This window comes from Mesocricetus auratus, unplaced genomic scaffold, assembly GCF_017639785.1.
Source record: "Mesocricetus auratus isolate SY011 unplaced genomic scaffold, BCM_Maur_2.0 Super-Scaffold_15014, whole genome shotgun sequence".
Taxonomy (NCBI): Eukaryota; Metazoa; Chordata; class Mammalia; order Rodentia; family Cricetidae; genus Mesocricetus; species Mesocricetus auratus.
Window position 1 is genome coordinate 14,301,953 of NW_024429186.1, and position 23,181 is coordinate 14,325,133.

General features: G+C 47.2%; 2 protein-coding genes across 4 annotated transcripts; both read right to left on the reverse strand.

Moving 5' to 3' along the window:
- Positions 1-216: 216 nt before the first annotated feature.
- On the reverse strand, positions 217-12,373 carry LOC110340571 (protein TCL1B3-like). The gene is made up of 4 exons (XM_021226090.2): positions 12,284-12,373; positions 8,835-9,005; positions 1,255-1,300; positions 217-783 (listed from the first exon to the last, which is right to left on the reverse strand). The coding sequence occupies exons 1-4, from the start codon at positions 12,329-12,331 to the stop codon at positions 740-742; spliced, it is 309 nt and encodes a 102-aa protein (XP_021081749.2). The 5' UTR covers positions 12,332-12,373; the 3' UTR covers positions 217-739.
- A 4,413-nt stretch (positions 12,374-16,786) lies between these two features.
- Positions 16,787-21,759, reverse strand: LOC110340610 (protein TCL1B2-like). Of its 3 annotated transcripts, none has more exons than XR_005876158.1 (4): positions 19,800-19,999; positions 19,491-19,661; positions 17,843-17,888; positions 16,787-17,270 (listed from the first exon to the last, which is right to left on the reverse strand). XR_005876158.1 is itself a non-coding variant. In XM_040742556.1 (4 exons), the coding sequence occupies exons 1-4, from the start codon at positions 21,685-21,687 to the stop codon at positions 17,239-17,241; spliced, it is 384 nt and encodes a 127-aa protein (XP_040598490.1). In that variant the 5' UTR covers positions 21,688-21,752; the 3' UTR covers positions 16,787-17,238. The 3 variants fall into 3 exon arrangements, 2 of the variants coding, with proteins under 2 accessions (XP_040598490.1, XP_021081824.1); XM_040742556.1 differs by lacking the exon at positions 19,800-19,999 and adding an exon at positions 21,553-21,752; XM_021226165.2 differs by lacking the exons at positions 17,843-17,888; positions 19,800-19,999 and adding an exon at positions 21,553-21,759.
- Positions 21,760-23,181: the final 1,422 nt, after the last annotated feature.

Below are 23,181 nucleotides of genomic sequence, written 5' to 3' on the forward strand. Positions count from 1 at the left end.
CTTATCCTATGCCCAGCACAGCTTCACCCAGCTCCCACACAGCCTCCCTGTTAGACCTTCCCCAGGTACCCTGCTGCTGAAATGCACCAGGAACCATCCCCCAGTGAGGAAATGTCCTGAAGAGGTCACACAGTGCTCCTGTAATGTTTAGGGGGTCAACTTCCAGTTTATGCTTTAGAACCCAGATAAGGACAGACCAAGCCAGCACAGAACTTGAGTAAAAGCAGTAAGTTTAATTAGTTAAAAACAAGTTTGGGGTGGGATTAGGGTCAGCATCACTTCTGGGAGCCAAGTCCTGAGCACGTGGGAGAAGTGACCAGATGCTCCCTGTGCACATCCCATTGTGCCTTCAAGCTCGGAGCACAGCGCCCTCTGCCCAGCACCAGGTCAACTTCCAGCCAGCATTGGTAACTCAGAGATCCACATGGCATGGAGTCCCCATCCATACCTGCTCCACAGGCGCCTCCAGATCAGAATCACCTGAGGGGCATGCTGCACTGGGAGGCCAGGGGAGGGGTTCAAATGGACAAGAGGTCTTTAGAAGGACAATCTGTAAGATCAGCATCAGAGGCAGAAGGAGACAAGAAAGTCACAGCTGTACCCAGGAAGTGAGAAGGCTCAGGACACAGGCAGCCAGGCTCACAGGAGCAGATCATGTGAAGTTCAGGGCTGGGCCATGTAGGAGAGACTGGAAACTGGATACATGTGGAATACGGAGAGAAGTAGATGCATAAAATCTTCAGTGAGGGTGCAAGGGATATGGTCCTGAAGGGTTGCCACGACCTAGAGAGACCAAGGAAAGACTGCTTATTGAATTCCTGCGGAAATGGATGTTGGATCCAAAGGCTGTGCTCCAGCAAGTCCAGCTCCAGCCCTGCCCCTGGGCCAATCTCTCCTCAGAAAGGTGGGGTTGCTACCAAGCTGGGGGAGATGCCCAGGGTAGGTCCTCTTGGGCCAATACCACCCAGCACTCCAGTGTGATTAAACTGGAGAGACAAGGTCACTAGGTTCTAGTCCCATCACTGCTATTCCAGGCCTCTGTGGTCTCAGGATCTGCATTCTGATACCCAGAGTCTGTAACATGGAGCACTGGACACAGAAATTTTTCCAGGACTGAGGGTGATTCTGGGGGGTCAGCTCACAGCACTTATATCAAAGGAGAAGGGTGACAGGTGGCCACACAAGGAAAGCCCAGGGAGAGCCACCAGCACTGCCTCCCAATAAAGAGGGAAAGCCTTCTGGTGCCTGTCTTACCAGGTTGATTCTCCATCTCTAGGACCAGGTATCTTGTGGTGTCAACCTGCAGGAGAGGGAAAAGCCATCAGGATCCTGGGTGACACACATCTAGTCAGCTCTAAGACAATGACCATTCACACTTGAGGCAGCACAGAGGGGAAGGGGGCAGAAGGGGATCTGGGGTGAGGATTCTATATCCAGGGGGAAACATTATTTCCACAGCTGCCCCACTGGACACAGACAACCATAGGTGTGCATAGATACATTCACTCTCTCCATCTTGTCCCCCCTCTGTTGTGTTATTAACCTCCTCATGTAGATAGGTCCACAAAAATATTTAAGAACTCCCGAAACTGACCAGATGCACTACACCCCTTCCTGCCTGAGGAAGCAGCGCAAAGACTCACACAAGGAAAGCAACCCAGACAAGTAGAAACCAGCCAAGCTGCCTGGAAGGGGTTAGAACACTGAGGCACCTGGAAAGGACACTCTCCAACCTGCTGAGCTGCCAGCAGGCTGTGCAGTGTGCTCCAGGGTCCCAACTTATGTGAGCCTTCTGTCATCAGTGCTGGGTGGACTTTGGTGATGCAGCTGTCTTTGAGTCATTTCTGTTCCTGTAAGTGATCCCTCACCCTCACCATATTCCTGTAAGTGACCCCAATAAAACTCATTGCTTCACCCAGATGAACTCAGTAGTATCTGTACGTTGGTCTGTTGTGGGTTCCCTATCTTGAATGAAGAGATGAGTATGTTTTGTCTCATCAGGAAAAGTTTTGTCTCTCAAGAACTCTCACCAAAATGTCCACAAGAAAAGGCCTTGTTACAGCCCTTAAAGGAAGAGTGAATGAAGGAGAGGTAAGAATCTCCCTGGGGAGAGCTGTTGCTGTCCCTCATCAACTGCAGTGTCCAGGAGAGTGGCCTCTCTGCCACCCCTGGGCAACACAGAGCTGGCCCTCGTGCATTTGCAGATCTGACCCTGAGGAAATGAAACCAGGGCAACTGGCCCCGCCCCATGCTCGTCTGTGCAAGGGATGGACTAGCCAGGGCAATGCTGTAGGGCTCACTCTGGTGGTGAGGCCAAGGGAGAGCTGGCAAGCTGACCAACCCTGTCATTACCCAGGCCCAGATCCAGGCTTATGAGTTGGCCCTCCCCAGTATCCACTGTGTCTGTGATCTTCTGGAACACTTGAAGGGAGTGAACCTGCAGTTCTAAAGCTGCAGGATTTCCATGACCCAGGGCTACAGCAGGATAACCAAGTGGAGTCCAGTGAGGGCACAGCATGGACAGTGTAGCAGAAATCAGAGACCTGGAACCAGATGGATGACTCTCTGCAATGAACACTTGCAAGTAAAGATATATGGATAAGGAGGTTTACTGTGTGACACACTGTTTCACACTACGGCTTCCATGATGACACTGATTTTTCCTTACCCCCTCCTTTTATTCTTTTTTCTCTTAAATTTTATTTTATTTTGGGGGGAGGAGGTTCAATGGCATGAGATGTATAGGAAGGGACAGGGAAATGACAGGGATGGTGATGGGGATGCCCTTCTGTATATATGCTTCTCTTATTTGTTGATGAATAAAACACTGATTGGACAGGCAGTAATACAGGCAGGTCTAGGAGGCAAGGAGAAGGCTGGGGAGACAGGCCAGAGATGCCATGTAGCCGAGGAATGAGTAAAAGGTATGAACCCTTCTCTGGTAAGATAAGACCTCATGGAAATACTTAGATTAATAGAAAGGGGCTAATAATTAAGAGAGAGCTAGCCAATAAGAAGCCCAAGTCATCGGCCAACAATTTTATAATTAATATACCTACTGTCTGTGTGTTTATTTGGGGCTGAAGAGTGGTAGGACCTGACAGAGCGTAACTCCAACAACAAAATGGGTGCCAACAACACAGGGTACAAATTTACTGGCAAAAGCTTTAAAAGGGATTTTAAAAACAAAAGAACATAGGCAAGCACAACTTCTTGGTAGCAGCATTTTCTTGGGTGGGCTCTGTTTACTAGAAACAGGCAGAGATTCAAGGCTCCTTTAACGGAGGTTTCCTGACTCAGCACTAGCAGCAAAAAACAGCAGGGCTCTTTTAAGAGGCTCTGCTACCAAACAATTAAATGATGTGTATGAGCAGCTGGTGACTTCCATGACCATGTCCCCAAGATGTACTTGCTGAATGGCAGATTTAGCTTTTACTCATACAGACCAAAAAGGTTTAATACTTGAGGTGGTGAGTACAGCTGAAATAGATAAATAAAATAAACAAAATAAAAAAACACAGTCTGAAGAAATGCTGGAAATAGAAAAGCTGGGCAAACGGTCAGGTACTATAGATGCAAGCATAACCAACAGAATATAAGAGATGGAAGAGAGAATCTTGGGTGTTGAAGATACACTAAGGGAAATAGATTCATAGACCAAAGAAAATCTTAAGTCCAACAAATCCCTAACATAATATATCCAGGAAATATATGACACCATGAAAAGACCAAACCTAAGAATAATAGGTATAGAAGAAGGTGAAGAAAACCACCTCAAAGGGGCAGAAAACATATTCAACAAAATGATAGAAGAAAACTGTCCCAACCTAAAGAAAGACATGCCAATGAAGGTACAAGAAGCTTACATAACACCAAATAGAGTGGACCACAAAAAATCCCCTTGCCACATAATAATCAAGACCCCAAAATAGAGAATAAAGAAAGCTAAAGAAAAATGTCAAATAACATGCAAAGGCAAACCTCAGAATTATACCTGACTTCTCCATGGAAACTCTGAAAGCCAAAATGTCCTGGATAGATATTCTACCAACACCAAGAAACCACAGATGCCAGCCCAGACTGCTATACCCAGCAAAGCTTTCAATCACTATAGATGGAGAAAACAAGATATTCCATGACGAAACCAGATTTAAACAATATGTATCCACTAACCCAGCCCTACAGATAGTTCTGGGAGGAAAACTCCTACCCAAGGAAGTTAACTACAACCAGGAAAACATACACAATCGATAACCCCACTTTACCAACAACCAAAAGAAAAAAAGGGTGAAAATCCACACACAATTCCACCAACAACAACAACTCCAAAACAAACAAAAATAAGCAATCAATGGTCATTAATATCCCTCAGTATTAATGGTCTTAATCCCCCCCCCAAAACACAGGCTAACAGAATGGAATTGAAGACAGAATCCATCCTTCAGCGTCATACAAAAAACACATCTCAACTTCAAAGACAGACATAACCTCAGAGTTAAGGGTTGGGAAAAGATTTTCCAATCAAATAGACCCAAGAAATAAGTGGGGGTAGCAATCCTAATATATAACAATTTAGATTTTAAACTAAAATCAATCAAAAGAGATAAAGGAGGTCATCTCATACTCATCACAGGAGAAATCCACCAAGATGAAGTATCAATTCTCAACATCTATGCCCCAAATATAAAGGCATCCACGCTCCTAAAAGAAACATTACTGAACTCAAATCATACATCAAACCTCACACACTTGTAATGGGAGACTTCAACACACCACTCTCACTACTAGACAGGACCACCAGACAGAAACTTAACAAAGATGCAAAGGAACTAATATAAGTTATGACCCAATTGGGTTTAACAGATATCTATAGAACATTCCATCTAAACACAAAAGAACAAACCTTCTTCTCAGAGCCACATGGAACCTTCTCAAAAATCAACCACATACTCGGCAACATATCAAACCTCAACAGATACAAAAAAATTGGTATAGCCCCATGTACCTTATCAGACCACCATGCGTTTAAGTTAGAATTCAACAATGGCACAAATTGCAACACCCTACAAACTCATAGAAATTGAATAATGCACAATTGCACCATTCCTGGGTCAAAGAAGAAATAGAAAAAGAAATTAAAGACTTCCTAGAATTCAATGAGAATGAAGACACAGCATACCCAAACTTATGGGACAATTTGAAAGCAGTGATAAGAGGAAAGTTCATAGCACTAAGTGTCCACACGAAGAAACTGGAGAATAGTCACCCCAGAGAAATAACAGCACAACTGATAGCCCTAGAACACAAAAAAATCAAACTCACACAGGAGGAGTACACAGCAGGAAATAGTCATATTGAGGGCTCATACAGCCACTTTGGAAATCAGTATGGAGATTCCTCAGAAAAATGGGAATAAACCTACCACAACACCCAGTAATTCCACTCTTAGGCATATACCCAAAAGATGCACATTCATACAACAAGGATATCTGTTCCACTATGTTCATAGCAGCATTATTTGTAATAGCCAGAACCCAGAAGCAACGTAGATGCCCCTCAACTGAAGAGTGGATAGAGAAATGTGGTACATTTACACAATGGAGTCCTACTCAGCAGAAAAAAAAAACAATGGAATCTTGAAATTTGTAGGTAAATGGATGGCAGTAGAAGAAACCATCCTGAGTGAGGTAACCCAGTCACAGAAAGAGAAACATGGTATGTACTCATTCATTTATGGATTTTAGACATGAATCAAGGGAGTGCCAGAATACAATCCTATTGCCAGAGAGACTGGGAAACAAAACCTTCATCCAGTGACTGATGAAAGCAGAGGCAGATACCCACAGACAAACACCAAACTGAACTCCTGGAATCCAGTGACAGAAAGGGAAAAATGATGAGCAAAGGGGTTAAGACTGGGCAGGTTTAACCCACAGAAACAGTTGACCTGAACAAGGGAGAGCTCTTGGACCCCAGACTGATGGCTGAGTGGACAGCATGGAACTAACCCAGACCTCCTGAATGTGGGTGTCAGTGAGGAGGTCTAGGTAATCTATGCGGCCTTGGGTAGTATTTTATCCCTGGCATACAAATGGACTTTGGCTGCCCATCCCACAATGAGGGATGCTGTCTCAGCCTGGACTCTTTGGGGAGGGCCTAGGCCCTGCCCTGGATGAAATGACAGACTCTGGAGATCCTCCATGGAGGGCTTCACCCTCCCTGGGGATCGGAGTTGAGATTGGATGGGGTGGGCAGGGGAGGAGGGGAGGGAGAGGGAGCTGGGATTGACATGTGAAGCAAGCTTGTTTCTAACTTAAATTTTTAAAAAAAGAAGAACAAAGAAAGGAAGGAAGGAAGGAAAAAAGGAAGGAAGAAAGGGGTTTAGAGGAGGGGGGGAGGAGGACATGAGGGATCAGGAAGATTGAGTCAGGGAAAGAATAGAGGAGAGCAAGATAAGAGATGCCATAATAGAGGGATCCATTATAGGTTTAAAGAGATATCTGATACTAGGGATATGTCCAGAGATCTATAAGGTTGATACCAACTAACCATCTAAACAATAGTGGAGAGGCTACCTTAAATGTCCTTCCCCAATAATGAGATTGATGACTACCTTATATGCCATCCTAGAGCCTTCATCCAGTAGCTGATGGAAGCAGAAGCAGACACCCACAGCTAAACACTGAACTGAACTCCTGGAATCCAGTTGCAGAGAGGGAGGAGTGATGACAAAGGGGTCAAGACCAGGCTAGTGAAACCCACAGAAACAGCTGACCTGAACAAGAGGGAACACATGGACTCTAGACTGAGATCTGGGAAACCAGTATAGGACTGAACCAGCCCCTCTGAATGTGGGTGTCACTGAGGAGGCCTTGGCAATCTATGGGACCTCTACCTCTGGTAGTTGATCAGTATTTATCCCTTGCATACGAACGAACTTTGGGAGCCCATTCCACATGGAGGGATATTCTCTCAGCCTAGACACAGGGGGAAGAGCCTAGACACTGCTCCAAAGGATATGACAGACTTTGAAGATCCCCCACAGAAGGTCTGACCCTCCCTGGAGAACAGAAAGGGGATGGGATAGGGGGTTGGGGGGGGCAGGGGAGGAGGAGTGAGAGAAGGAACTGGAATTGACATGTAAAACAAGCTTGAATCTAATTTAAATAAAAAATAGAGAAAGAAGAAATAAAATGAAAAAAAAAAGAAAAACCCCACATGAAGGTGGGAAATGCACAGAGAGACTAGATAGTGTATGTCATTGTGTTGTCTTTGAATTATTTGATTTCTGAGGAAAGAGGAGAGTAACAGCTGCTAACAGACATTTGATTATACATTCTGCTGGATTAATCTAAGCTCTCTCTCTCTATATATATATATATATGATATAGAAATGAATATTTGTATCAGTATGAATTTTCATTTATTGATACAAATTTGAGGTCAATCTTGTTATATTTAGATTTCTCCTCTTATTTAGGTATTGTGTTAATGCAGCTCATTTAAAATGTAATGTATAATTAATTACAGATTATATTCACCTATAATATTCTAAACTTATAGTAATGTCAGATTTTCTAGATATATAGAAATGACTAGATATTCTTCAAACCTTTCAAAGACCTACAGAACATGGCATTTAAAATGGTTTAGAACTTCTCCTGACAGTGAGACAGAACTGCTCCTGAAAAAAACCAATTACTTCAAAGAGGAAGATGGGCATTGAAGAAACTCCTTATGGAGTTTGCCTTCACCATGGCAAGATTAGCCATTTGGGCAAGAAACTGCTCTTGGCTGGACTGTTTGACTGTATGTTGTATAAACTGAACATTCAGGACCCACAGGAAAGTGACTGCTGAATTTGCCAAAACAAAATGGGACAGTCCTGCAGGGTTCTTGCTTCGTGGAAGAGTCTGCCAGGTATTCTGCAGGACACAGAGAAAAATGACTGACAAACTGCTAATGCAGGCAGACAATATTTCCTGCTTCACTGAGAAGTCTGCCAGACACAATAGGCCTGTAGGCTGATGATGGATGCCCTAACATTACAGAAGAATGTTGGGAGACTGTCCAGGCAGTGAGATGTCTCTATCAATTCTAGAGCTTACATATTATCCTTCTGAGGTCTTTGATGGAGTTCAAGACAGATAGTTATGGTTGTAGTTTCCTTTAGTTATGATAAAAGATAAGTTACATACAAGACGTTAGAGTCACAAAGATAGGATAGATGATAGAATATTTTCTTTAAATTTTGCCAAATGTTAATTGACTCAATATTGTTAACTATAGAACTTAATTGGTAACTATTTTGTTATACATAATTTTACTTTGGTAAAGTTAAAACCTTTCTATTTAACAGAAAGGAGGAGATGATGGGGGATATCCTTCTGTATATATGTTTCTCTAATTGACTGGACAGGCAGAAAGATAGGCAGGGCAAGCAGACAGACAGAAGGCTGGGGAGAGAGGCCAGAGATGCCATGTTGCTGAAGAAGGAGTAACAGGTCCAGACCTTTCTCCAGTAAGGCTACAGGGAAATACTTAGATTAATAGAAAGGGGTTAATAATTAAGAAGGAGCTAGCCAATAAGAAGACCAAGCCATCGGCCATCAATTTTATAATATAACGTCTGTGTGTTTATTTGAGGCTGAAGGGCGGTGGGACCTGGCAGAAATTAACTCCAGCAATAGGATGGAGGAGCATGACGTGAAAGACACACAGAACAAACGAAGGAGGGAAATACAAGAACCTCTCTGGGAGTGGGACAGGATGAGAAGCATTTGCATCTGACCCCCACCTGCTGCAGCTTTCACTGGGAGACACCACACACTTACCAAAAAAGAGTGCACTAATTTCCAGAGCCTTGAGTCTGTGCCACTGTATAATGACTGAGAACAAATCTTCCACATCACGGGGAGGCATGTCAAACAGGAGGAGAATGAGGACAGGGGCTCCTGGCAGCATTCATTCACCCAGCACAACGTGACAGTCATAGGGGACTCAGGCTGAGGAGAGATGAGAGGTTCCAACAGCCATAAACACAGCCTTATCTCCAACACCTTTGTCTTCCCCCAGAGCCTGGGATGTCTGCTGTTCTTCTGCCTGGTCTGACCCTGTCCTCCCTCTGCCCATCCCTGCTCATCCCCAGCTTCTCCCACACTGTAGCCACAGTCTCCAGACACACAGCACCTTTCATGGATGCTGGATTGGACCCTGGGAATCTGTCTCAGCCATTTCCAGAGTTTTAAAAATTCTCCTTTGAAAACTGAGACAGATTCTGGACAGATGGCTCCATAGGTTATGTGTACTTGCGGCACAAACATGAGGAACTAAGTGTGAATCTCTAACTCCCATGTAAAAACTGCAGTCATCCATGTGCCAGGGCTGCAGAAAGCTGAGATGGGAGGACCACGGGGGTTTCCTGACTGCAGTCTAGCTCCAGATTTGGTAGAAGATGCTGGTTCAGGACATAAGGTAGAGAGTGACAGAGCCAGTTACCTGAACATTAAACAAGCATAACACACGTGTGCACACACACACAGGGCACGGGGCAATGTTTTTACCAAAAGAAATGCAATGTGGTGTTGATGGTGAGCTTCATGTGCCTTTAATAAATGCAAAACAGAAACCTTAGCCAGCACAGAAAGTGACAAAGTGACAAAGTTTCTATAGTCAGTCATGATGTTGCCTGCCTTTAATCCCATCACTCAGGAGACAGAGGCAGGCTGATCTGAGTTCAAGATGAGCCTAGTCTAAATAGTGAATTCCAGGACAACCAGGACAGTTACACAGAGAAATCCTGCCTAGAAAAAACAAACAAACAAAAATACCACAAAGGAATCAGCCAGGATAAACTATAACCAAACGCCAGTTGTGACCACAGAGCAGAGAGCATGCCACAGACTCCCTACTGTGTCCTGTCTTCCTGTGAATTCCTGCATTTCTCTTCACCTGTCACACTGTGGCAGGTCACGGTCCTGGTTTTTCCTAATGGTGTTGTGAGAGTCTGTCCCCTGTGGGTATTCTGACATTAGGTTGACAGTGAAGGGGGATAGCAAAGAAGGGACAGGGACCCACACTGACACATTGACAAGCCACCTGCTCTTGTAGTAAATGAAGTTTTATTTGAAACTCCTATTGTTTCTGGATGCTTTTAATCAAGGTGGCCCAGGGAGTGTTCCCTAGTCCTCAGTGACTTCAAAATGAAAAGCTTTCCTCTGAGGCCTCTGATTGAAAAGGCCTCCTGATCCTTATTGAGATCACACTAACAAGGTCCTGTCATAGGCCTGCAACTGTATGTAGGAAATCAGACACACACACACACACACACACACACACACACACACACACACACACAGAGAGACTCACACAATCACATAGTTATAATCACATGCTGACACATTCTCCACAAACCCACACACACAGTCACAATTATTCTCAAACAAGCTCACTCTCAGCCACGCATAATCACACACAACACACACATTCTCTCTCACACACACCATCATACACACACATCTTCTCACACCCACTCATTCTCACACACACATACTGACACACACTAACACACATACTCTCACACAGAGTAGAATATGTGTGATTTGAGAATGTGTGCATGTGTGTGATGCAAGTTGCAAGCATGTGACAGTCTGAAAAGGACAAAGGAGACTCAGGTGTCTGCTCCATCACTTTCTCCCTCATGTCTTTGAAGTAGGGACTCTGACTCCGCCCCCACAGCACTGAAGTTATGGGTAACAGAGACACATGGGGCTTTTCATGTGGCTGCCGGGATCTTAACTCGGGCTCACAGGTTTTTGTTTGATTTTAAGATTTATTTATTGCTTTGTATTTGTAACTTATTTGATGCAGGATCTCTGTGTGGACATGGCTTGCCTAGAACTTGCCTAGAAGGACAAGGCCACTGGGCAAATGTGGCCTTGAACTTAGAGATCTGCCTGCTTTTGCCCTGTGTGTGTGAGAAATGGGGGGGGGTAAAGGAAAAAGGAAATGAGGAGAAAAGAGAGAAGAACACTGCTGGGCCTTTTGTTGCAACCTGGAATCCCAAAGGACTCAAGAGGCTGTGGCAGGAGGAGCACAAGCCTCACTCCCTCCTGGACTACAAGCGAGTTCAAGTGCTACTCCATGGGGCGCTCTAGAGGATGTGTCCCTTAGCAACAGCTTTGCCTGGGACCTCAGGTTGATTCTTTTACAGGAGCCACCAGATTCTCCCTATCCCCTTTTTAACTCAATTGTCCAGATGCTGCATCTGCCCCTCTAGGCACACGTGGATCCAACAGCTACTTTAACCCAAGGCTGCCCAGAAGCAGGATGCTGGGAGACATGTGAGTCTATTTGAATTTACTGACTGCAAAAACTTTCTCATGGAAACGGTCTCATTTACATCTTCACTAACAGAATTCTTTTCTCAATTTTAATTTTTTAACTGAAATATTTGGTCCAAAAGCTTTCCATATTTTATTTAGTGTAGGTTTAAAGAGAAACACAAATCAACTTGAAGATATTTTTATGGTGCTATAGGTGAATTACTCCCTTGTTAGGTTTCCAACTCGGAACAAACTGAGGTTCAATAACATATCAAAGTTGTCCCAGATGAAGGGGGAAAAGGATGAAAAAGGAAGGACATGACTGCTCCTAGGTATGGAGGAGGAGAAGGTTTATTGTAGATAAAAGGGAGAGCACAGGCAGAGATGGAGACATCTGGGTGAGTTTGGAGTGAACATGACTGTGAGCCTGGCCATGTGAGGGGACTAGAGAGGGGAGGAGATGACAACCAAGTGGGGTGGCCTGGACCAAGAGACTGGCACAGACAAAACGGCTGAGTTATATAGGAAAGGACCAGAGATGGTGAAGCAGGGTGGGAAAGTTGAGGGAAGACTCAGGCCTTAGGTTGGAGTGATGCTGGGATAATCTGATGGCCAGAGGCAACTTTGGTATGTCAACTGGCATCTCAGGCATTTGTCCCAGGTGTAAGACTGAGCACTCCCACAGGCAGGTACCAGGCAGAGGACACATAGTATCTGCCACACCTACACAAGGGCTTTGTCCTCAAGTGACATCCCTGGGCCTTTGGGAGCAGTTTTGATACCTAGAAACGCTTTTCCTGCAGCATCACAGAGGAGTTTAGCCTCCGGGTTACATTGTGGTCTAAAGTCACAGCCTAAAGCAGTTTTCAGGGTGATTATATACCCCAATACACAGACCCTAGCAAAGCAAGACTACCCACAAGGTTAGGGTATAGGCTCTCTGGAGCCCCAAAACTCACCCTGCTATGAATTGGATGGTCGGGAGTAAATCCCAGGCTTACAACCATCCAGAGTTTCTGATTCTCATCCCTGTAGTAACCTGGTCCCACCCAGGTAAGACTGCGTGGGTATAGCCACCTGGGTTTAGGAGCCATAGTGAGGAGCCCAATGAGCTGGCAGATTCCTTAAAATGCAGTCCTGCTGGGACAGGGAGAGAACTAACCACAGGCAGCAGCAGGGGCCAGGACAATAAGGTGTGAGAAACCCAGTTCTTCTACAGCTGGGCCAGGAGCCCAAATCCCTAGAAACAGCTGCCTGGCTTCACCAGGTGCCCTGTGTCCTCAGGCTAGCCCTCTACAGGGTTCTCTGTGGACCCTGCCCAGACCCCAAGGGATTATTTTCATCACCACCTCTCCAACACATTTCCATCAGGAACCTTGCTGAACCCCCTGGATCTAGGACAGTGATCCTCAACATTCTGAATGTTGTGGCCCTTTAATAGGGTTACTAATATTGTGGTGTATCCTCAACCATAAAATTGTTTTTGTAGATACTTCCTAACTGTAATTTTGCTACTGTTGTGAGTTGTCCTGTGAATACTTTGGGAGATAGATGTTAGCAAGAGGGTTGAAACCCACAGATTTAGAGCTGAAGCTCTGGGGTTATCTGAGGAAGACATATCAGGGCTAAGTTTCACCTGGAAAACAAGCCCACTCCCCTCAGATGCTTATGATCAAGATCATGTAAAACATGACTGACTCTGGCAAGGGCAGCTGGGACTTCAGACTAACCTTGCCCTTGACCTGGAGTGTGACTGCCCAAGGGGCCATCTCCTCAGCCCATCTCCTCACTTTTCTGAGGCCACAGCAGGGCAGTCACAAAGCAGCCCTGTGAGGACAGCACCTGTGCCCTGAAGACCGGCTCTGTGTGTCCTTTTCCCTTTTGAGAACCTCAGATCAGATTCTTTTCATCCCACCCAGATCTTGGGGAACACCTGTGTCCTGTCAGCAACCCCCTCCCTCCTCCCCTCCCTCTCATCCTTCCTTCCTTTCTTTTTCTCTCAGAAGGGTTTCATGGAGCCCAGGTTGTCCTCAGACCCAGTTGTAGTTGAGGATGACCCTGAATTCCTGGTCCCCCTGCCTCAGCTCCTCTAGTAATGGGATTCAATCTCCATGCCCAGTTCTCTGTGGGGCTGGAGATCCAACCCAGAGCTTAGAACAGGCTAGCCCAGCATTTCACCACCTGAGACCCCTAGCTGCTTGGAAACATCTAGCCCCATGGAGGCACTTCCTGCTTGTCTTATGACAGCTTGACAGAGCCTACAGTCATCTGAAAGGAGGGAGCCAAAATGAAGAAAGTGACTCCATAAATTGGGCTGCAGACAAGACTATAGTACACTTTCTTAGTATTTGATGGCCAGCCCTGTGCTGGTGACCCGGCTTCTGTAAGAAAGCATGCTGAGCAAGTCATGAAGATATAGCCAGTAAGCAGTACCACACCACAGCCCCTGCTCTAAGTCCTGACTTACGTTCTGGCCCTGCTTGAGTTTCTTTCCTAATTTTCTTCAGTGACAAACTTCAGTGTGGAAGTGTAAGACAAGGAAACCTCCCCATCTTGTTTCTGGTCATGGTGTTTCATTTCAGCAACAGAGACCCTAAGACACTAGGTCCTGCATCTTTAGAGACTGCAGGCCCCATTTCACAGATGAAGAAACTGAGGCACGAATGGTGTGGCCTGAGTGAGGTGGGTGGCAGTGGGAACCTGTGACTCACCTATTTTTGGCTCTGACGCTTTGATGCCAATCTTAGCTGAGTCCCTAGAGTTGCTGGGGGCACAGGTGGAGGCTGAGAATGTATCCCTTCAGGAAGGATGCCCAGGGCTTGTATGTTTGAATGTTGAGTCCTCAGTTGGGGGAACTGTTTGGGAAGGGTTAGGAGGTGTGGCCTTGTTGGAGGAGGTGTGTCAATGGGACCAGAATGGGGTTTCAGATGTCCGCTGTATTCTCAGCCCTCTCTGCCTCATGCCTGTGGTTTATAAGAAGCAAGCTCTCAGCTTATGCTCTGGTTCTATTCCTACCTGTTGGGGACCAGGTCTCAGTAAATCTCTTTCTCATCCCAAGGCCCCTTCTCAGAACTCAGGAGCCTTCCCACAGAAGAGCCTGGTGCCATGGAGATAAGCCATCACTTACCAATGCTTTGTTAACCCTGCACTCCCTGGTGAAATCTCCTGCTCACCCCTTGTCAAACGTTTCCTGCTTCTGACAGCCCCCTGCCTCACTCCTCAGCATCTCCTGTCTAACACCCTCTTGCACTGCTCTGCCCCATCCCATGCCAAGTTCCCCTATATAAGCTTGTGCAAAATCCTCAATAATCGGAGTTTGATCAGCCAGTTTGTCTTGCTCCCATTCCTTGTGTCTCCTGTCCCTCATTTGTCTCCCCCCAAGATACCCAACGTTGACTTGTCCCTGCGTGTCGGGCAGTTACCCATCAGCCATTCGCCCCACCATGCTGGTCATGGACTAACCCCGAGGAACCGTAAGTCCTAAATTAAATGCTTTCTTTTACTAGTTGCTTTGGTTATGGTGTTTTATCACAGCATGAGAAAAGCAACTAAGATAAGAGACATAGAAATACTTGTTCCTGGTCCTGTTTCCAGAGAACCCAGGTGACAACATAACCAACCATTATGCCCTGCTCTTTATGGACAGCTGCCTCTGCGTCTTCAATTACTCCAGGCTCATCCTCTCTCTCATCTTATGCCTTTGCATCAGCTGCTTCAAGCACAGGGGTGGGACAGAGCCAGCAAGCAGCTTCATTGAAAGCTGGGTCTATTTCAGAAGGAAACTTTTTCATGCAGAAGGATTATTAGAATTAGAGTTCTCCCCTTAAATTGTTCAAGAGAAAACACCCATTGCTTAAACACTGATGAAAGAGTCTCCCTGTGGCCTGGCCCTGCAGCCTTCATCTGCCTGCCCGCAGGGCTCCTTTTCCCCAAGGCTCCCAATCACAAAGATCCCACTGCCCATGGTGAGCCCTCCTTTTCCTGCCCTCTGCCCCGAACATTCAGAGTCCTCTTTGCCCCTGGTTTGGATTTCAGCCAAGTACGGGCTGCCTAGCCTCAGCAGAACAGTTTGGAGTAGTGAGTACAGTCTCTTGGCCCAGCATCAGTGTGGCTTCTCCATTCACATTTCCTCATGGTCAGAATTGGGATCCAGCCAAGATCTACCCACAGACACTGCTCCCAGGATAAGATCTCCTGCTCCAGGATAAGATGGTCTACAAGCAAATCCAGAATCCGCACTTTCTCCATCATCACTGGGCACACCCTGCCCTTGAGAATGATGACCTCTGCATCACCAGACAGGAGCTTTCACTTCCTGCTTGCTCTGGTGAAAGGAGATGAAGGATGACAGAGCTGGATGCATTCTGTGTGGCTGGAGGAACATCCTGGGTTAAGTGTACTTACCCCGGCCATTCCTGCTTCCCTAGGCTGTAACAGACAGAGAGTGTGCCTCTAGAACACTCTTGGTATTTTCCAATTTCCAGTGAGTAAGAAAATCAGGGCTTCAGGGTCCAGCCTAAGAGAGGGGCTCCTGCCTCCCCCCATCATTAACTCTCCCATATCCTCTCATTCACCTTCTGTTAAAGCCCTGGTTTCCTCTATAGCTGTACAACCCTGAACATACGCTACTCATCTCCAATATTAACCAAGCTTGTACTGTCTAGTGTTTGGATGGGGAGCATCCCAGTGATGTCTGGGTTTTTATCACATGGACAGCATCCAGGCCGTGTACATTTGCAATGGATTGGCTGTCTGAAGGCAGTGGCCCTATCAACCAAGTACTGAAGAGTGTATAGGTCTGCTCTCCATCCCAAAGCCAAGGTCCAGTGCTTAATTCAGGCATCTGCTCCAACACCCTGATCTTATTGACTTCTTGATCTTCCCGCTTATTACATGTAACAAAAACATGTTGTCTGCATAGGGAGACTGGTTTACTGAATTACAGACTGCCACCAACATTGAGAGCTTGTGTCTAGGGAGGACAGCTACTCCTATATCCATGATGGAAGTGTATTCCTTCTATATTGTTAGTGGTCCTTAAGCTCCTTATGCTGTAGCACTCATGTAGTGGTGTCTCCCCAAACACAAAATTGTTTTTGTTGCTACTTCAAAACCATAATTTTTCTGCCATTATGAATCAGAATGTCAATGTCTGATATGTAGAATATCTGATATGTGAGCCCAGTGGAAGGGTTGATCAACATCCCTGTATGGCTCTCATCCCAAGGTTGGGAACAACTGTTCTATATATACTAAGGAAGAAGCTTCTAGAAGAATGTACATGGACTCTTACGAGATGAAGGGAATATGCTGTTAGCCAGTCACATTAGTCAAGTCAACCCTGGCGGTCAGTAGAGTGACAGATGTCTAGAGGAGGTCACAAATATTCCTGTAATGTTTGGGGGGTAACATTCCACTTTCTGCTCAAGAACCCAATAAGGACAGACCAGGCCAACACAGAATTTAAGTAAAAGCAGTAAGTTTAATTAGTTAAAAACAAGTTTGGGGCAGGCATTAGGGTCAGCATCACTTCTGGGAACCAAGTCCTGAGCACGTGGGAGAAGTGACCAGATGCTCCCTGTGCACATCCCATTGTGCCTTCAAGCAGTGAGCACAGAGTCCTCTGCCCAGCTCCAGGTCAACTTCCAGCCAGCATTGGTAGCTCAGAGATCCACAGGGCATGGAGTCCCCATCCATACCTGCTCCACAGGTGCCTCCAGATCAGAGTCACCTGAGGGGCATGCTGCACTGGGAGGCCAGGAGAGGGGTTCAAAGTGATGAGAGGTCTTTAGAAGGACAATCTGTAAGGTCAGCATCACAGGCAAAAGGAGACAAGAAAGTCACAGCTGTACCCGGGAAGTGAGAAGGCTCAGGACACAGACAGCCAGGCTCACAGAAGCAGATCATGTGAAGTTCAGGGCTGAGTCGAGCAGGCGGGACTGTTAACTGGAAACATGTGGAACAAGCAGAGAATCAGATGCATAAAATCTTTACTGAGGGTGCGTGGGGCAGAGGCCTTACGATCTCCCAACACCTAGAGGACCAACTACAGAAGGCTTGATGAGTCCCTGCAGAGCTGGGTGCTGGACCCCGAGGCTGTGCTCCAGGCAGTCCAGCTCCAGCCCTGCCCCTGGACCACTCTCTCCTCAGACAGCTAGAGCTGCTTCCAAGCTGGGGGAGATGCCCAGTGTAGGTTCTCTTGGGCAAATACCACACAGCACTCCAATGTGATTGAACTGGAGAGACAAGATCACTAAGTTCTAACACCATCACTGCTATCCTAGGGCTCTGTGGTCTCAGGACACACAGTCTGATGCCCAGAGTCTGTTTCCTTAGCTGTGACATGGAGCACTGGACACATGGAATTGCTTCCAGGACTGAGGGTGACTCTGTGGGGTCAGCTCACAGCACTTATATCAAAGGAGAAGGGTGACAGGTGACCACACAAGGAAAGCCCAGGGAGAGCCACCAGCACTGCCTCCCAATAAAGAGGGAAAGCCTTCTGGTGGCCATCTCACCATTGCTGAAGTCCAGCTTCAGGACCAATTGTTCTCTGCCTCCAATCTGCAGGAGAGGGAAAAGAGGATCCTGGGTGACACACATCTACCCAACTCTAAGATAATGACCATTCAGACTTGTGGCAGCACAGAGGGGAAGGGGTCAGAAGGGGATCTGAGGGGTGAATTCTATACCCAGAGAGGAGCATTACTTCCATTGCTGCCCCACTGGGCACAGATACCCTCAGGTGTTCACAAATACATTCTCTCTCTCCATCCTGTCCCTACTCTGATGTATTAGTAACCCCCTCATGTAGAGAAGTCAATAACAAAAATATCTTCAAGAGCTCCCTGAAACTGACCAGATTCACTAGGCCCCTCTCTGCCAGAGGAAGTAGAGCCAAGCAGCAAAGACTCTCACACAAGAAAAGCCACCCAGCCAAGCAGAAACCAGCCACTCTGCCTGAGAGGGGTTTAGCCCAACTGAGGCACCTGGAAAGGACACTCTCCAACCTGCTGAGCTGCCAGCAGGCTGTGCAGTGTGCTCCAGGGTCCCAGCTTTGTGAGCCTTCTGTCATCAGTGCTGGGTGTCCTTTGGTGATGCAGCTGTCTTTGAGTCATTTCTGCTCCTGTAAGTGATCCCTCACCCTCACCATATTCCTATAAGTAGCCCCAATAAAACTCATTGCTTCACATAGATGAACTTGCTGGTATCCGTACTTTGGTTTGTTGTGGGTTTCCTACCTGTGGTGAGGAGATGGGTATGTTGCACCTCCCCAGGAAAGATTTTGTCACATAACACTCCCCAAATCCTCCACTAAAAAATGACCCTGTTAAAGCCCTTGAAGGAAGAGCGAATGAAAGAGGTGAGAATCTCCCTCCCTGGGGAGAACTGTTCCTGCACCTAGTCAGCTGCAGCTCTCAGGGGAGTGTCCCCTCTGCCACACCTGGACAACACAGTAGCGCTGGCCCTAGGTGCAGCCTTGGGAGATCTGACCCTGAGGACATGAAACCAGGAAAACTGGCCCTGCCCCTTGCTCAACTGTGCAAGGGGTGACCTAGCCAGGGCAATGCTGGAGAGCTCACCCTATGGGTGAGGACAAGGGAGAGCCGGCAGGCTAAGCAACCCTGACACTACCCAGGCCCAGAACCAGGCTTACGATTTAGTTCACCTCAACGTTCACCCCATCTGTGATCTGCCAGAGCACATGAAAGGAGCGAACCTGCAGACCCAAAGTTACCGATTTCCATGACTCAGGGCTACAGCAGGATAACCAGGAGGGGTTCCAGTGAGAGCCCAGCATCAGACCAATAACTCTCCACAAGGAATACTTTCAATTGAGGATGTATGGATAAAAGGGATTACTGCATGCTTCGCTGTGACACTCTACAGCTTCCATGATGAGAATGACTTTTCCTAATTCCTTCCCCCCTTTTTTTCCTCTTGAATTCTATCTTTTGGTATGTGGGGGGGGGGACATTACAAGAGCAGAGTGTGGATACAAAGGGACTTGGAAGTGAAGAGGTTGGAGGAGCACGATGTGAAAACCACAAAGAATAAACGAAGGGTGGAAATACAAGAACCTTCCTGGGGGTGGGAGAGGATGAGAAGCATTTGCATCTGACACCCAAGTGCTGCAGCTTTCACTGGGAGACACCACATACTTACCTTGGTATGGTCCACTAATTTCCAGAACCTGGAGCCTGTGCACCAGTATAGTATCAGAGAATGTTGCTGCCACGTCTTGGGGAGACAGAGCAAACGCAGCGGGGCAGGAGAGGTGGCCTTCTGGGGCAATCTGCTCACCTTCAACAAGCTGATGGTGATAGAGGCTCCAAGCTGAAGGGCGTAGAGGGGAGAGGCACATTAGGGACAGATAACCATTTGTCTTGCCTATGTGCCTAGCTTTTTTTTGATGCAAAGCTCAAGATCAGAGATTTATGTTCCAACAGCCCTAACCACAGTCTCTTCTACAACACCTCGGTCTTCCCTGGGAACTGTGATGTCCGATTCTGTCTTGAAGCTCTGGCTCAGGTGGAAGGATCACAAGCCCTGCTGCCACCTGAACTACAAAGTGAGTTCAAACGCGGAACACTCCAGTGAACGTGCGCCCTAGGAACAGCTTTGCTTGGGGCCTCAGGCTCATTCCTTCACCGGAGCCATCATTTTCTCCCCACCCCCAGTTGTCCAAGAAGCTATTCCGGCTGCTGCACCTGCCCCTCCAGGCACATGTGGAAACAATTGCTACTTTAAGCCAAGGCTGCCCAGAAGCAGGATGCTGGAAGGCAGGTGACCCTAATGAATTTAACTGACTACACAAACTTTCTCAGGGAAGCTGCCCCCATTTATGTCCTCACTAACGTGAATTCTTTTCTGGGTCTTTTTTTTTTCATGTAACTGGAAATATTTGGTCCAAAATGTTTCCATACTTTATTTAGTAAAGGTTTACCAAGTACTTGATTTTTTTCTGGTGCCATAGGTGAATTACCCTCCTGTCAAGTTTCAAATCTGACACAAACTAATGTCCATGAAGAGTTCATATTTGGCCCCAGATGAAGAGGGGGAAAGGATGAAAAAGGAAGGACATGACTGCTCCTAGGTATGGAGGAGGAGAAGGTTTATTGTAGATAAAAGGGAGAGCACAGGCAGAGATGGAGACATCTGAGAGAGTTCTGAGAGAACACAACTGTGAGCCTGGCCATGTGAGGAGAGGAGAGGGGAGAAGGAGGGGGAGGGGAGGGACAGGAGAGGGAAGAGGAGTTGCCCATCAAGTGGGGTGACCTGGTCCAAGAGACTGGCAAAGTCAAAATGGCTGAGTTTTATAGGGGCCAGAAGAGGAAGGTGGGGGGGTCCAGGCCATGGGATAAAGAGTTCAGGGGAGAGGCCAGGGTAAGCCTGCCATACCCCGCAACAGGTATAGAGTGAGGGATGCTGGGAGAACCTGGTGGCCAGAGAACACTTTGATATGGTAATTGTCACCTCAGCTATTTGTCTAAGGTATAAAACCTAACACCCATCACCCAAGTACCAGACAGGGAGCCATAGTCTCTGCCATACCTACACATTCCTGGTACTTGGGGAGCAGTTTTGATATCTAGAAACTCTTCCTGCAGCATCACAGAGTACTTTAGCCTCCTGGGTTCCACTGTGGTCTAAAGCCACAGCCTAGAGCAGTTTCCAGAGTGATTATCTTCTCACCAGCAGATGGAGTAACCCAGCAGGACCTCTAATCAGTTTCCAGTGTGAGCAGCCCTTAGCTGTTGAATGCTTCCCCAGGTCATTCAATGTTGGGAGTAACAGCGGCAGATGTGTCATTATTTGCAGAAAATCAGAAACTGGTGGTTTACATTCATATCTGCTCTTTCCAAGTTGTGTGGCTTATACTGGACCTGCCTTTTTTCTGACCTGGAGAACTCCTATTCCTCCCACAGAGCCCAGCCTCAACTATCCCATCTGTAGGCTTTCTCAGCATGCTCCCTCTGACTAGTCCCTCTACCAGTGAGTCAGGCCTCACCACAACGGCCCTCTGCATCTGTGAATAAGCCTGAGCCTGTGGGGCCTCCAAGCAGTGGCTCCTAGGGATGATGCAGGGGTGAAGACATGGTTCTGTTGAGAGACCAGTATCAGCTATGTTCTGACATGATGATAACATCACCCCAACACAAACACTCTAACCTACAAGTCTACCCACAATGCCAGGGTACAGCCTCCCCGGAAACACAATACTCACCATGCTGTCAGTTGGATGGTAGGGATGAAATCCCCGCCTTTCAACCTTCCAGAGTTTCTGCTTCTCATCCCTGTAGTACCCAGGCCTTACAGAGGTCAGACTGAGTGGGGGTAGCTCCAGGGGAAGAGCAGCCATAGTGAGTGGCCCCAAGAGCTGGCAGATTCCTTAAAATACAGCCCTACAAGGGCAGGCTGGGGATAGGGCAGGGGCTGGGGCAGGGGCAGGGGCAGGGGCTGGGGCAGGGGCTGGATGAGTAAACAGGAGAAGCTAAGACCTTATACAGCTGGGCCGGGAGCTCAAGTCCCTGCAAACAGCTGCCCAGCTTCACCAGGTGCCCTGTGTCCTCAGGCTAGCCCTCTACAGGGCTCTCTGTGGACCCTGCCCAGACCCCCAGGGATTATTTCATCACCACCTCTACAACACGTTTCCACCAGGAAACTAGCTGAATCCCCTGGATCTAGGACACTGGCTCTCAGCCTACCTAATGCTGGGAACTTTTAATACAGTTCCTCACGTTGTGGTGAACGCCAACCATAAAACTATTTTTGTAGCTACTTCATAACTGTAATTTTGCTACTGTTGTGAATTGTCATGCAAATGATTTGGGGGATGCATGTTGGCAGGGTGATGGAGAACCATGTCTTTAGAGCTGAGGCTTTGGGGTATCTGAGGAAGACACACCTGGGCTAAATTTCTTCTGGAACACAAGCCCAACCTCCTCAGATGTTTGTGATCAAGGTCATGTAAAACGTGACTGACTCTGCCAAGGGCAGCTTGGTTTCAGGCTAACCCTGCCCTTGACCTGGAGTGTGACCACACAAGGGGCCATCTCCTCAGCCCATCTCCTCACTTTTCTGAGGCCACAGCAGGGCAGTCACAAAGCAGCCCTGTGAGGACAGCACCTGTGTCCTGAAGACCGACTCTGTGTGTCCTCCTTTTTGAGAGCCTAAAGCCAGATTTTTTCATTCCACCCAGATCATGGGGAGCATCTGTGCCTGTCAGCATTTCCCTCCCTCCTCCCCTCCCTCTCATCCTTCCTTCCTTTCTTTTTCTCTATGAAGCCCAGGTTGTCCTCAGACCCAGTTGTAGTTGAGGATGTCCCTGAATTCCTGGTCCTCCTGCCTCAGCAACTCTAGTGCTGGGATTACATCACCATGCCCAGTTCTCTATGGGGCTGGAGATCCAATCCAGAGCTTAGCACAGGCTAGCCCGGCATTCTGCCACCTGAGACTCCTAGCTGCATGGAAACTTCTAGCCCCACGTCAGGGATTTCCTGCTTGTTTTATGTCAACTTGACAGGGTTCTAGAGTTGTCTGAAAGGAGGGAGCCAATTAAGAAAACGACTCCCTAAGATTGGGCTGTAGGCAACACTGTAGAGCATTTTCTTAATTAGTGATTCATGGGGAGGGGGAGCTCAGCCCACTGTAAGTGGGGCCAGCCTGTGCTGGTGACCTGGGTTCCGTAAGAAAGCACACTGAGCATGTCAGGAAGTTGTAGCCAGTAGGCACCACCCTCCACAGCCTCTGCTTCAGCTCCTGCCTCCAGGCTCTGGCCCTGCTTGTGTTCCTTTCCTGATTTTCTTTAGAGATGGACTACATTGTGGAAGTGTTAGACAAGGAAACCTCCCCA